Here is a 14,108-nt window from a genome sequence, read left to right as displayed (position 1 = left end):
ATATTAGGAAGATATTGCTCCAGTAAAAATAACAAAAACATGTTAAAAATCCAGAAAGGAAAAAGTTTTCAAGTTCCTCATTATTTCCCAAGTCAGAATTTTTAAGTATTTGCAGAAGAAAGATAAAAGTACCAATTATAATATTTCCTTTGTCATCATAGATGGCAAAAAGTTGACTGCTTTCAAAATCCCATTTCATAAAGGTTCAAAAAGTATTTGTTTCCTACCCAAAAAATTACATTTCAAATGCTCACCTTGGCTGAAGCAGTGAAAAATGATTTGCCATGTTGTCACTTTGAATCTTCAGTGTGGAAAGAGAACACTATGTGCAGAATCAGGCCTGAGTTTTAATTTAAAATATAAATGTTCCTTCAGAATAGATGGCTGAATTCAACCTTGTAGGTCAGAGAATTGAAAAGGAAAAAAGGGTGAGAAAGTGATTTTTAGAAGCTAAACAGCAAAGCAATCCACAGCATGTTAATAAAAAAGAAAAGATTTAGATTTTAGTTGTGTATTTAATGGAAGATGTTTGTTATCATAGTATCACAAGGCCATATATTCTTAATACAGAAAAGATGAGAAAAAAGGAGAGAAATGCAAATGATCCCACTACATTATCTAGCCCAAGAAGTTTCTTATTCTGCCTTATGCAGTTTGATGAGAAAAACCAAGAATAATGTCACCATTTCAGTTCTGGATACTGAGTATCTTTATGGCTCTTCCATGGTGCTAATGGGACAGTGATACATCTTAGGGATGTTTTAAGCTCCCTGCGGAGTCAGACAAGCATTAAGGTAATAGTTTACTTAGCCTGCATTTTAGAAGCCTTCTGAACAATTAAAATGAAAGCTGAAATCCTGGAAAGGAAAAAAAGGGCCACAGCATGAGAGAATGAGACTAAACATTGTTTGATAACAGCAAGATTAAAGCATTCACCTGCAAAATAAGAGATCTAGTGAATATTTAATACAAAATAAATATTCAAGACTTGAAGTCAGGTCATCTCTCTCCTAGATGAGAGGCATAACAACTAATTCTAAAGTAACATCCAAGCAAACTGATCCCACAAATACTTCATCTTATGGACCCAGAATCAAAAATGATCAATTCATCAACACTTGACTGAGTTGTAGTTAATATTCCTGCACATGACTGTATCTCAGACAAAAACTTTCGGTTACAGCTACTTTCACTGTATGTATAACCACCGTGGGAGGTTTTAACTGTCTTGTTTTATTTCATAACTCTGCTAGCCTGAGAACATGGGCCCATCAGTTAACGTGGCTCAGCTGATAACTGGCAGTGTCCTAAACTTGTGGAAGTGGGGTGATTTGATGTTTAACTCTCAGAGAAGACAATATGGTCCAATTCTAGATCTGTTCTTATATGGGAATGGATATTCTTAAACAACAATCCTCACATGAAGGCTAAGTGTGGACCTTTGGATCTATAGTCTGCATTCCTGAAAAAATGGCAGCATCGTTTCTCCAGGGAAGGAGCCGCATTGCATTGACCCTGCCAGGGGGCAGCAAGGGCAGGCTGCTCCTTATGGGAAGGGGAGCTGGGAGCTGAGCGTGGTGGCAAGGCCGGCAGAGGCCATGTCCTCAGCAAGGGCAAAGGTGGGCAGAACAGGTCCAGTGACCGTAGCCAGGTTCAGCCAAGATCACCAGATAAGTCCACGGTGATGAGGCAGGTCTGAGGTCAAGCCAGGTATTCAGGTTGGCAAGTCAGGGTCAAGCTCAGGTGTAGAGACAGAAACTGGGGTCAGATGCGTCCCAGGTATTGCCAGGCAAGTCCGTAGTGACAAGGCAGGTCTGAGGCCAAGCCATAAAGTCGCGTCCATGCATCAGGCTGTGCATGAACCAGATACATGGCCAGGCACGGGCACAGCTGCAACTCCACTGCAGTGTGGCCCACGCGGGGACCAGACACGAGAGCACCAGCTTAAAGTCACTCCCCAGTGACGGAGGGGGGAGCCTCCACTGAAGCTTCTTCTAACTCTTTGAAGGCCACCAGCTACGTCGCCTCTAATGTGACCCTGAGCCCAGGCAGCCAAATCCCCAGTAAGGGTGGTGATGATGAAGATGCCTCATTCTCTTCTTCAGTGGTAAAGGGAGCTGGGAGAGACCGGCTGAGACTCTAATCTCACTTTTAGACACAGAAAGCTGTGCAGATGAATTCCACCCACACTGTCTCCTGTGTGTGAAATGGACTGAAAAGCAAAGGAATCCAGCAGGCAGCAACTCCACACTAGCAAAAAATGATCATTCCTTTCATCGCTTTCAGTGGCCTAAAGCTCCTGCACCAAAATCTCATTCACTTGCCTGTTCTTTTACAAGGTAATAGCACTCGGTCTAATACTTAGCTCTGTTCATGGCTCAAGCCGTGCACTAAACATAGCTTGCAGTAGGGTTGGAAATAGGAATGGCACTCTATTATTTTCACATAATCCTCTTGCTCCAGGGGCTGATTATGAGTCATTTCATGTCCAAAGACAACATAAGTCTCCAGTACCACAGTGCACCACTTCATGTCCATTAGAAAGTTAAACAGAGAGCCCAGTTTATGAGTGTTGTGTAGCAACTACCGTTTTTGTCTTTAGTAATAGAAAAGAAATACAGCTGCAAGAGATTCAACATCCCCTACTCCCCCAGAGCTAAGCCAACTACTGTGATATTAGCAGGCATCTTGTCCTTGACCTTCAAGGACATTGATTAACCCTGTTTCACTTGAAAGCTGATAGTTTCATCATTTATGGGGAAAGGTGGTGCTAATTTTCCTGATTTTTCTTCCATGTAAGTAGAGGATTTCCCTGCTTAGCTGACTTCTAGAGTGCTCTTAGGAAAACGATAGAACTTGATTTAAAAGTTGTTAGAGAGAAAACACATACCCCATCCCCCAATAGATTGTTTCTCTGCTTGTTGTCTCCATTAAAAATATATGCTTATTTCTATTCTGACCTTAGCTTGATTCCAAGTCCAGCAGCTGGATTTTTTTTCTCTTTTTTTGCCTCCTAGATTGAAGAAGTTTCTGCTATCTGTCTGCAACGTAGCGGGTTTTGTGGGCAGGTGCACAGTGAAATACTGCTGCACAGTGAAATACTGCTGCACCGAACAGCAGGACAGAGCCAGCCATGTGCTTCCCAGATGTGGCAGGTTACCCACCCACCAGCTGCCAACATCCTGCTGTACCATATGGGCACCTCGCTTTCCTTTTGTGACACAAATAAAAGCTCCATTACCCCCAGCTTATTGCTGACCCTTGCAGAAGAGTGAGGATAAAAGCATGTTGATTGCTTCTCCAATTACAAGTCGTTACAATTTCATCCTGCTTTAGGCAATTCACTTCTGCTTCAGGTGGCTTGTCCTGTTGTGACTTTTAGGTTGCCCTGTGTGTGATTCCACTACAGCACCTCTGCAGCAAACTGTTTAAGGAGAGAGATATTTTTGGTAGCAAAACTCAGCAAAGGGGAAGGGGAGCTGCTGCACTTTCTTTGGCGACACTACACCAATTTTGGTTAAAACACTAAGAAAAGTTCTACTTTCCTTCTCTTTGTGGAGGCAGGGTATGAAGGGGTCATGCAGAGCTTGCTCCTCGCTAACATGATCCCCCTTTTCTTAGGAGAGGCTGGACGGATGCAAAACAAACTGGTTTAGCGAAGAAAATTTACACCACCAAAAGGTCTAGGTGCCGGTGTTGTGCAGGCCCTCTGCAAAAGTGCTTTTACTCCTGGTTAATGAGAAACGCTCACTCTTGGAAACAAATATACAGATTATTTCTCTCTTTTCCTTGAATTAGTCTTAAAGGCCTGATACATCACTCATGGCGATACAAAGCCTGGGGACCTGATTCAACTGATGAGATGTAGAGAAAGTTGGACACATGCTCCTTTCTCATAACGTTGATACAGGGTGGGAGACCGCCAGTTAAAATAGAAGACAGAACATGGAAAACTGATCATATGACATCTCTTCATGCAGAATCCATTTCCACAAGGTATATAAATGAGGTTAAGAACTTAACTAGATTTGAAAGCTAAGCTTTTATTTAGAAGAATCCCCAAACTTTTTAAGGATGCAAGAGAAAATGGATTTAAGGAGGAGAAAGCAACTCAAAAGTTCATAAAGAATATGAGAGCTCATGCTTCTTGACATGTGTTAGTAACCCATGGACCAGCGAATTTTATGATTACCCATTTCACAGCTTCATTGCTCTTTTCCTTGAGGCTGCAGCTTTGTTGTTATCAGTGGTGGCAGATGGATGAACCAGGGATCTGATCAAGCCTGTGAATTTGTATAACCTAAGCAACGAACCAATAGCTAATTCATTGTAATGAATTGTCTGAATCATGATTAGATTTGCAGATGGAAATTATGAAGTAATATATGGATTTAAACATGAAGGCAAAATATATTTTACTAGATGTAAAGGTATGAGCTGCATGCTTAAGTCTTGAAAAGGAGCATAGCCCTTGGAAAGATTCATGATGGAACAGTGAGAACATGAAGCTGGGATTTAGGAGATCTGGATTCAATTCTTGCCCTGCCCAAAATGGATTTGGCTGAAAGTCAATTAAGGCATAGGCTGAGCTGTTGTTCTAGATCTAATTCAAGGGGTTGACAACATTACTGTCCCCAGCTCCTCCTCACTGTTATCAGGTGGAGGTCCACAGCCCCAAGACCTACCTGACACAAAAATGGATGGCTAAAATGTGGTGGCAGGAACCTCCAGCTGATAACAGTGATAACACACTGCTGAAGGATGATAGTAACATCTCAGTTGCTGCTGTCATTTCCAAAGTGATAGTGAATTTATGCTCTTAGTGCTTTTATGCCCTTTCCCCCACCTTGTAGAATAGGATGGTACTTCACGAATCTACAGGGTGGTCATGAAAATAAAACTAATGACTGTGTTGTACTTGGGTGCAGTAGTGGTGTATATGGTTTAAGTGAACACTTTACATGGTATTTGGTGGGGAGCACATGCCCAGTCCACCACCACAGCTCAGCTGAAGAACAGTATTTCTTTATCTTTGGGTAACTCAGTTGCTTCAAACTGTGTGACCATATCCCTCAGCCACATACTTCCACTAATGTAAATGGCTCCCACTTGAGGAAACTTCACTGAAATTTGCTTTCTTCCTGCTAAAGTCTCTTCACTGTGATCAGGCCAGCCTGTGCTAAACAGAGCTCTGCTGATCTAAACTGAGTGCCCTTGCTTTTCTCTCCACTTTCCCAGTTATCACCCTGTGCTGTATCTTCAAGTGCCGGATTCCCCGCACAAAGAAAGAGATAGAGGCGCGATACGCTCAACGGCAAGCAGCCAAGACGTACGCAGACAAACTGGAGACCGTGCCACCACTCAACGAGCTGACAGAGATCCCTGGAGGTACACCCCGTGTTCACACCTACACATGAAAACCACCTCTTCTTTTGGGGTTGCTTTATGTATGCATGAATGCAAAGAGCTAGGTCTTCCCTTAGTGTAAATCAGAGTGGCTCCCTCAGCACAATCATGAAGATATTGCCATGGGACAGATTTGGTAAACTCCTCCCATTCGCATGCACTATTCTGAACCTGCAAAATTTGTGGCAGCAGGCATGGTCATTTAGATAAAAAAAGCTAGTTTCTCCACTGTCACAAATCAGGGTCACTCCTTTGAAGCTCATGTTTAAAATTTCCTGAGAATCTGATTCATGTTAAGCACCAGTTCCTGGGGGGATGTGAGTAGGAAGAAAAAAGGGTGGTTAGATTTTCACATTACCCATAAATGGCTTGTCCAACAGGATGACCAAGAGTATTTCTGTGACTGGTCTCCCCTCCTCTCACTCACCTTTCCTGATTCTGTACCCTAGGCTCTACTGAAAATCTCCCAACTCTCTCTGCTCATGTCCAGTCCAGACCTCTCAACTCCCTGCCTGTGGTGAAAGAAGAAGATGAAATGGCCCTGCAAGGAAATTAGGGGGACTGCCTTCCTGTCTGTCTGTCTCTTTGGCTTCTCTTTTCTATGGCTTCCAACGAGATCCATCATGCCTGGGACTCACTGCTTCTCAGTTCCCTTTCTGTGTTTCACCTCTGTTTTCTCAATTCCTTTTTACAAAGATCTCTCTCTCTCTGTGTCTCTCTTCTTTTTTTTTTTTTTTTTTTTCCCCTGTTTCCTGTGGCTCTGAAAGCCCTGTGGTCTGTAGCTTCATAGAATCTTAGATTTTCACTAACTCAGTGATGCTGCAGTCATGAAACTGAGTAAAGAGGCAGATAACATAATTGGTAAAATTTAGACCTACACCAGCAAAATACAGAAATATGTGCTTAACAGTAGGCACTTACACATAGCTCAATATTTCAGAGGTGACTGATTAGTTACCTAACTATACCTATACTATAAACTGAGGATGGCCAGACCATTCTTGGGAACGGAACCCAACTGGCAAGAATAAGCCTTTGTCCATACTGTTATATTGTGTTAACCTGCAAAGCAGAGTGTGGGTATCCAAATGGCCTACTGGAAATCATCCCTGACTCATGCTACTCTTAAACTGTGCCTGGAAGAGTAATACTCAGCCTAGCCCAACACCATGTCAGAGATCTTTCTCTCAATTCATTATTGCAGACAATCTAGTACTTATACTAGAGTAGTGCCATTTAGTAGTTGGTACTATTTAAATTACTGACACAGACAGTCTTTGAGGACACAGGCCACAAAATCTGAAGCCTTTTGTGTGAGCTTTTGCTAAGTCACTTGAATAGCTTGTGATAGTAATTTGCATATACCTACTGCAGTCAGTGGAGCTGTTACAAGTTACTTTACCCCAATCTGATTCGCTGGACAGGTTTAAGATTAACCTCATGTTAACGTGCTTTATTGAGTTCAGACCTTAAAGATTTGTGAAACACTGGGGCAAGTCCTGTTTCCAATTCTGCCATGGAAGTAAGTAGTTGAAATTAAACTTTAAAGTCAAAAGTCATCCAAAGGTCTAGTTAATACACTCTTACTTGTACGAACAATCACACATGGAAGTGTTTAGTGTTGTATACTTCGATTTCCTGCCCAAAAGACGAAATATCAGACTCTATAAGGACCAGCTATCAGTGGATTCCAGGGAGTGTGAAGGTCTGGCTCATGCCTGTGGATAGCAGAAAGCCAAATTAACCCATTTACTGCTGCATCCTCTTCCTGCCCTTACATCTGGAAAGCCCATAAAATAAGGATGAAAATATGCCAAAGATGCGGAAAAGGTAATTGGCAAGGAGGATTGTAGTTTTGCCCCAGAAAGCTGATACTTTTTGAACCCCTGTAAGCAGCCTTCACATCCCACAAACACGCCCACAGGCTGCATCCAAAAACTGGCTATTTCGGTGTGGATTTAATTGGACAGTGGTAAAATATTGCATCATGGACTCGTGAACAAGGTGCCACAGAAAAACAGTTTTTGAGACGTCAGCTGCACCATAAAGACTACCCAAGCTCCCACCCCATGAAATGTGTGGGTTGAGTAGCTGACTCTCTTTGACCTTGCAAGAGACCTTAAATTATGGGTCTGACATGCTGCAGGGAAGGACCCTGGCAGATAACAGGTTGCTGAGCAGCTGCTGATCTGGACTAATGGCCAGTGAATACATATGATCTGAAGCCACCTACTTCTTTGAGAAGGAAGTAAATCTCAGAACAAGAGTCTGCCCAAGCCACCCTGAAGGAACCAGTACCTGGGATGGGATTCATCTCTCCACAAGCACACTATATGCATAGATGGAGATATCTGCATCAGGGCTAGTTCTCTAAACCGCTTTTATCCACAGTGAAAAGAAAAAGGTTCTCAAGGATGTGGCTCCTTTCATGGTAAGGGGGGGTGCTAAACTATAATAGATAAATTGTGCCTTAAAAGTGCCTGTTTGTCTCAATTGACTCCAAAGAAGACCCCTAACCCCTAAACGTTAGATGCAAAAGCTTTGTGTGCTCAAACCCACTGGTTTGGCCTTCTCCTGAGATTAGTCTGAATGCTGTCCTCAAAAGGGTTTCACTTCATGTATCAGGCATTTACAATGCAAACTTTTGGATTTCTTCTCTGTCCTACTGTTTGCAGCTCTACAGAGTGTAATGCTCTGCCACGTCACTCCACCGGCATTTAGCAACCGACCTTGACTTACATATTAGTGAAACATAATATATGTATCTGTTGACTATTTATATATTTATACCGTGACAAAACCTGGTAGTCACAGTCAAGGCCAGAGAGATGACACAAAGAATTTCAATTACCAAATGGCTATTAAATGCTTTCAAGATTTCTGAGTCGAATGCTATTAATGATGAATACATTATAATGGTTAAATACTTCCATTTCTTGGCATTTTTTGAATCTATCTGACATTTACTGTGATGGCATATTCTAACTGCCAAATGGCTCTCCAAGTGCTTTTTTGAGTGTCATATACAGCAACCCCTTTTTCTGAACACAAATAAAATGGATTTTAGGGTTCAGTGTATAAAATATTATGTACAATTTCCTTCATTCATTTCTGTCTCCCATTTTGTGTGAGAAATACAAGCAGGACTCGGCCCTTGCTCTGAGTGGAGAAGTACCATTAGGTTCTATGGCCTGGGAGATCCCTGTGTATTTTGGACTCAGGCAGCCTCTGCTGATGTTTCTGGCAGTTCACATGGTTCCTACCGCTTTCTTCCAGGAAGCATACAATTTTTTATTCTTTCTCCTCATCTCATTTGAGATGTCAGGATTTCCTCTGCAGTTGTAAGGAAGAATCTGCATTATTCCCCTTCCATTTGTATGTTCAAATGAATTTCCAGTTTCCAAGACCAAAAAGTGATATTTTATATTAGTGTGCAGGCTGTGGGAATATTTTAGGCAAAGATAAGAAATTCAGGTTTGATTCTCCCTGGTAATACACTGATGCAATCTGAAAGTGGCACTACAGCAATCTATAACAGGGCTGCTAAAGCAAATTAGATGGCAGATGCTCCAGGTGAGGGTTGAGACATCTCACTGAAGGATCACACCAAGTTACCACCCAAGCCAGGTAACTGTCATGTTTCATGTTAGCTGGATAAACATAAAGGACTTTGATTTAGCCCAGGTGTTAACTGAAGAAAGCTAAACAGTGACCCATCATCCTCCATTTGCTGAGGTCATTCACAGGCTGTTGCTACATCTTGGCTGAGATTAACTACTAAGTTGTGGTAACATGGCTATCTGTTCACCTATCTGACTTCTGTAATGAGGATTTTCAGTGAAGGAGGTCATGGGAAACTTAACACATTTTCACATGTTTTTGCACAACTTTATACCTACTGGTCTTAGGCAAAGAAAAAACTTTCTGTAAGAAATATATGAAATGTGATCTGTATTTAGAGCTCAGTGCATCAAGCTTTGAGCCCAGAAATGCTCTTGGGAAAATTGTCCACTTTTATTTAAAAAATAACCAACCAAAAAAACAAAAAGAAAGATAAGGAATATTTTTCTGTTACCAAATCCTTATTCAGAATAATTAAAGTCCGCAGAGCCAGAGTGTGACACTTTTAAGGTGATTCCCCTCACCAAGAAGGCCAAGGAGGGTTAAGTAAAGACATTATAAGCATCCTCTATCTATTTTGGTTTGTGTGTTAAAACAGAACAGAACAGAATCAAATCTGCACTAGGGTTAATTGCTGTAGGCCCATGGTATGTTGCTGACATTAATTACAGTGGCAGGTAGGAAACTAATCCTTTGATGACATTAGCATAGGCTATACTGTAGCCCTGTGCAGGGCACGTCATCTTCTGCTTGTCTGTGAGCAAAGATTCACAGCAAAATCCCAACTGTCCACTCTCATCCTCTCATCTGGAGGAGACACACCCCCGTGCAGAGAAAAACAAAAGAACAAACAAACGAGCCAGGGCTATATTGAATTACATGAGAGATGTTTCTGTTCCCTCTCCTGGGAGACAGCTCCACACTGAATGTCATTTTGGGGAAATGCTTAGAGACTCTGCTCATAATCTTCATGAACCAGCTCCTACCAACAGAAGCAATCTCCTCCACAGAGCCACAACTTAGCTCTTGAAATTACTGTTTCTGCTTTACCTTATTAGTCTGTGTTCTCAAAACAAAGGTATGAAAAGCTGCTGGTGACTGAGCAAAAGTGCTGTATGGAGAAAGTCCCAGTAAAAGTGTTTTTCCTTTGTCCAAGATCTGCATGCAGGGAGCAGGAGTTTTGTCCCCTCCCTGGCTAATATCACCCTAAGTTAACTATCTTTCTGTTTTCTTTTTCTATCTCACACACAGCTCAGGTGGCAGAAGAAAAAAAAGAGGAAGTCCCCACTGTATCTGGAAAAGTGGACAAGGCACAGGGCAAGAAAGATGGCTCCAAAGACTCCAAGAAGAAGGAAAGCGAAAAGGACCAGAAAGAAGGATCCAAGAAAGAAGGGAAGGATGGGGCCAAGAAGAAAGAAGGAGAAAAGGGCACTGGTGACAAGAAACAAGGTGGTGGAAAGAAAGGTGAAAAAGAAGCTGAAGCAGCAAAGTCAGGAGGAAGCACCAAAACTAATGGCAAAGCTGGTGGGAATGCCAAAACCCCCGCAAAGAAGAAGTGACCCTGCTAAAAGGCAGTGCTGACAGTCTTCACCTGACTTGGGGTGGAGGAGGGCACTGTCCAGTTGCTGTGGGTGAAGCACAGGGAGTAGATAGGACATGCTCCCTCCATATATTCAGGCTGTTGAGTGCCACTGGATGTACAGATTTATTATCTTTTAAAGACCATATCACTGTTTTGTTTTTCCTTCCCCTCCAGCAAAGGAAAACCTGGCTATGCAGTAGCTTGTAAATAAAATTTACTGTCTGTTATAACAAGAACTGAAACCACACTGAAGCCTGGAGTGAGAACCAGGACTTTTGATAAGTATCGTATTGCACAGAGACGAAGACCTAAACTAATGAGGGGACATGGTTCATTTAAAATATGTTCTTCTTAAGGACCTCATGGCTTTTGATAAACATTAATTAGCACTCATCTCCTAAATAGGGCTTGCACATGGATAATTTGAATTACATGAAGTAATTTCTGGATGCTAAAGCCCAATGAATGGAGAAATCAAAGCATTTCTAAGTCGTAGGTCATGTGGTTTCCGAGAGATGGCTTGGACACATAGGAGAAAGCTTTCCTTTTTTCTCTTCTGCCTCTTTCAGTGAACTGCTAAAGGAAAATGCTTCCCTAGATAAAAAAGTGTGTATTTCCCAGAAGACTTATCCACCTTTTCTCTTTTCTAATGAAAGACATACAAACCAGGCTGTAGTAGGAGGCACAGAGAATAAAAAAGTGGATCGCATCTGTGCTGCTGCAGGCAGTAGCTGTCCTCACTTCATCATCACTTCAGTGAGGTCCACAGAAGACGAGAGCCCATGGGGAGATGTGAAGGGGATGTGAAGGTGCTCAACATATTCCAGCAGAAACTCAGCATCTCAGCAGAGCCAGACTGAGTGCTTGCATGCCTTCTCACTCGCTCTTTCTGAGCAGTCTTGAAACCAGAGCTTTTGACACACTTCAGTGCAGCTCCTGCTTCTCTCACCTCCTGGAGAATTCTTGAGAGTAGTTTTAACATCAGTGGCTTTTCTGCTAATGTGTTTTGTAAATACCTCAGCAGTTTATGCCTGGAGATCAACGGATACTCGGTATTTAGGCTGGCAATTGCAAAACATGCAAGCTAAGTGGAAATAATTGGCAAGCTATCATGATGACTAAAGCTCTGTCATCACCATCAGACTCACTGGCTCTGAGCACATGCGAGGGTGCAGGTTCATCTACACCATGAAGCCAAGAGGTAGTTATCTCAAGTACAGGCTATGAGGCTTACCCTATGAATCAGATTTATGTTAACCCAACTGTTTTCTGTCCCTGTGGTTACAACACATGCAGTGAGCTGATCTATCACTGCAAAGACAGGTCCCATTCAACCCACCTTTCCTTTTCCCTCTCCTCTCCTACCTATCCCATCCTGGCAGAAAATGAACACTGCAAAAACAAAAAGAGTTTGCTGCTGTGTTAATGAAGTCAGTCAGTTCATGGAGGGTCCAAAAGGCATCAGAGCTGGTGAAGGGACTTGGGGAGCAAGGATGGGGCCAAGAGAGTGAATGGTGACAGTTCACTGCCTCCAAGGATGATTTGTCATGCCAGAGGAGTTTGGAGAATTCAGGGATGCTGCTAGATGAGAAATTCTGCCCCTATGTGCAGACAAGTGATTTGAGCCTTAAATCTCCATCAATGGTAATTGGATACCCAAGATGCATGTGAGTATATACACTATAAACACCTAGTTTTAAATGCCTGAATCACAGTCCCACATCTAATTTTTCAATGGATAAAAGTGGATTAGCTGAGGGGATTACAACTTCCAGGCAGGAGTGTAAGACCTGTTTTCAGGTGCAGAGGCTCATAGCTGCTGCAATTGCTCCTTATGTTCCTCGGACTGGGAGAAGCCAGAGCAACAGAAGCAGCATGCTCCCATCTCATCTTCTCTGCATCATACAGACCCTTGAAAGCAAAGAGCTTTTAACTTCACAAGAACAAGAGAGACTAAGTAACTTAACTGGAGTCACACCATAAAGCAGTATCAGAACCAGGACTTCAGCCCAAATCTCTCAAACTCCAGACCTTAAGAGCATCCCTCTCCCTCCTGCCTCTGAGCAACACTCCCTGACTTTGTCTCCATCAGCCTGTACGGCATCTGACACCTGCACTCAGGTCCTTGCTGTCCCACCACCCTGGTCTGTACACTTCAGGTTCTTGATCTCAAATGTTGCTTTCACTTCATTTGATAAAAAGGGAACTCTGGCACGGAGGAGCACCCACAAAAGAGTGATGTAAAAGCCTTAGAGGAAACCTGATGAGGTGTCAGTGCACATGAACACACCTTCAATTTTGGGAGCTGCAGAGACTCCTAGTGCCAGAGTTGACCAAAGCACATTAATTCCGATATAAAAAGGTGTTCTGGGTCAGTCATCATGTTACAGTCATGTGCTTTCTTCTGTTCGCTCCCTGTTTAATTTATTTCTTTTGCAGGGCATCAAAAAGAAGAGAAATGAAAAAAAATATATTGTATTCAGACCAGGCCATACTCTTTGCCTATGTGCACAGATGCTGCTCTCCTGGAAGTGCACAAGCTCGCTGTCCGGCACACCATGTATTTTGAAGGTTTGATTGGGTGCTTATGTCTTGTAAAGTCCACTTCATGGGTGAAACTTCTGTAGGGGAGGATCCAGCTGTGATGTGGCCAGGAAGGACTGCTTCCAGGTCCTGTGGCTGGAAAGATATTGCGTGGTGTGGTGCTGTTATCCTCCTGTTAATGGTACTTATGATCAGCAGAATATGGATGCTGACTCTTATTCTCTCAAACTGTACCTATTTGGTAAGATGGAAGAGGACCAGATATGCACATGGTCTGAAAGCTCCAGTGATGAGAATCTGTCCCTTCACTTCTTCAGTAAGCTCATTATCACAGAGTAAGATAGCTTTTTCCTTAACCCTCTTCCCCAAAGACTCTCTGCCAAAATAAAATAAAATAAAATAAAATAAATGCTGCATCTAGGACTGCTGGAGCCTTTTCAATAAATTTGAATCCATTTCTGCCAAGATCAGATACAAAATACATTTGAAGTCTTACATACTATGTCACATTAATTTGCATTCTTAGCCATTGAAACAAACATTGTATTAATTTTGAAGGAAATGTTTCTCCTTTGAAAAGGACCGAGCCGGGGTCATCTGGGGATACAAATGAACTTATGTCTTACTCACTGGAGTGACTTCAGTGTGGGTGGAATGATGGGAATGCATTACTGGGGGTCACAGACTTTTGGGAAAACATCCTAGCTAACAAAACTTGTTGTAATGCCTCTCACTAAAGTGGGCATGGAGAGAATTAAATTTATAGGCATGGCTCTAAAACTGCTGTGCTGTTTTCCCTATATTTCCACTGTATTACAATGATCAGGTGGAACCTGAATGCCAGATCCCAGTGGGTGTAAAATGGTATTGCTGTAGTGTTGCACACTGACCAAGAGCAGCTCGGGAGCTGCTCCTTACACCCACCAGATGGAGAAATTGCACTGGAAAAACTACA

The 14,108-nt window shown here is 42.5% G+C and overlaps 1 protein-coding gene across 1 annotated transcript in view; it reads left to right on the top strand.

Moving 5' to 3' along the window:
- Positions 1-13,569, top strand: part of TMIE (transmembrane inner ear) — a 39,948-nt gene extending 26,379 nt beyond the window's left edge. Inside the window, exons 3-4 of the mRNA XM_026095953.2 lie at positions 5,239-5,388; positions 10,279-13,569. Of these exons, the coding sequence (XP_025951738.2) occupies positions 5,239-5,388; positions 10,279-10,586 (458 nt within the window). The 3' untranslated portion in view covers positions 10,587-13,569. The remainder of the gene's footprint in view (positions 1-5,238; positions 5,389-10,278) is intronic.
- Positions 13,570-14,108: the final 539 nt, after the last annotated feature.

This window comes from Dromaius novaehollandiae, chromosome 2 (genome assembly GCF_036370855.1).
Source record: "Dromaius novaehollandiae isolate bDroNov1 chromosome 2, bDroNov1.hap1, whole genome shotgun sequence".
NCBI lineage: Eukaryota > Metazoa > Chordata > Aves > Casuariiformes > Dromaiidae > Dromaius > Dromaius novaehollandiae.
This window is presented reverse-complemented; position numbering and strand designations above follow the sequence as displayed.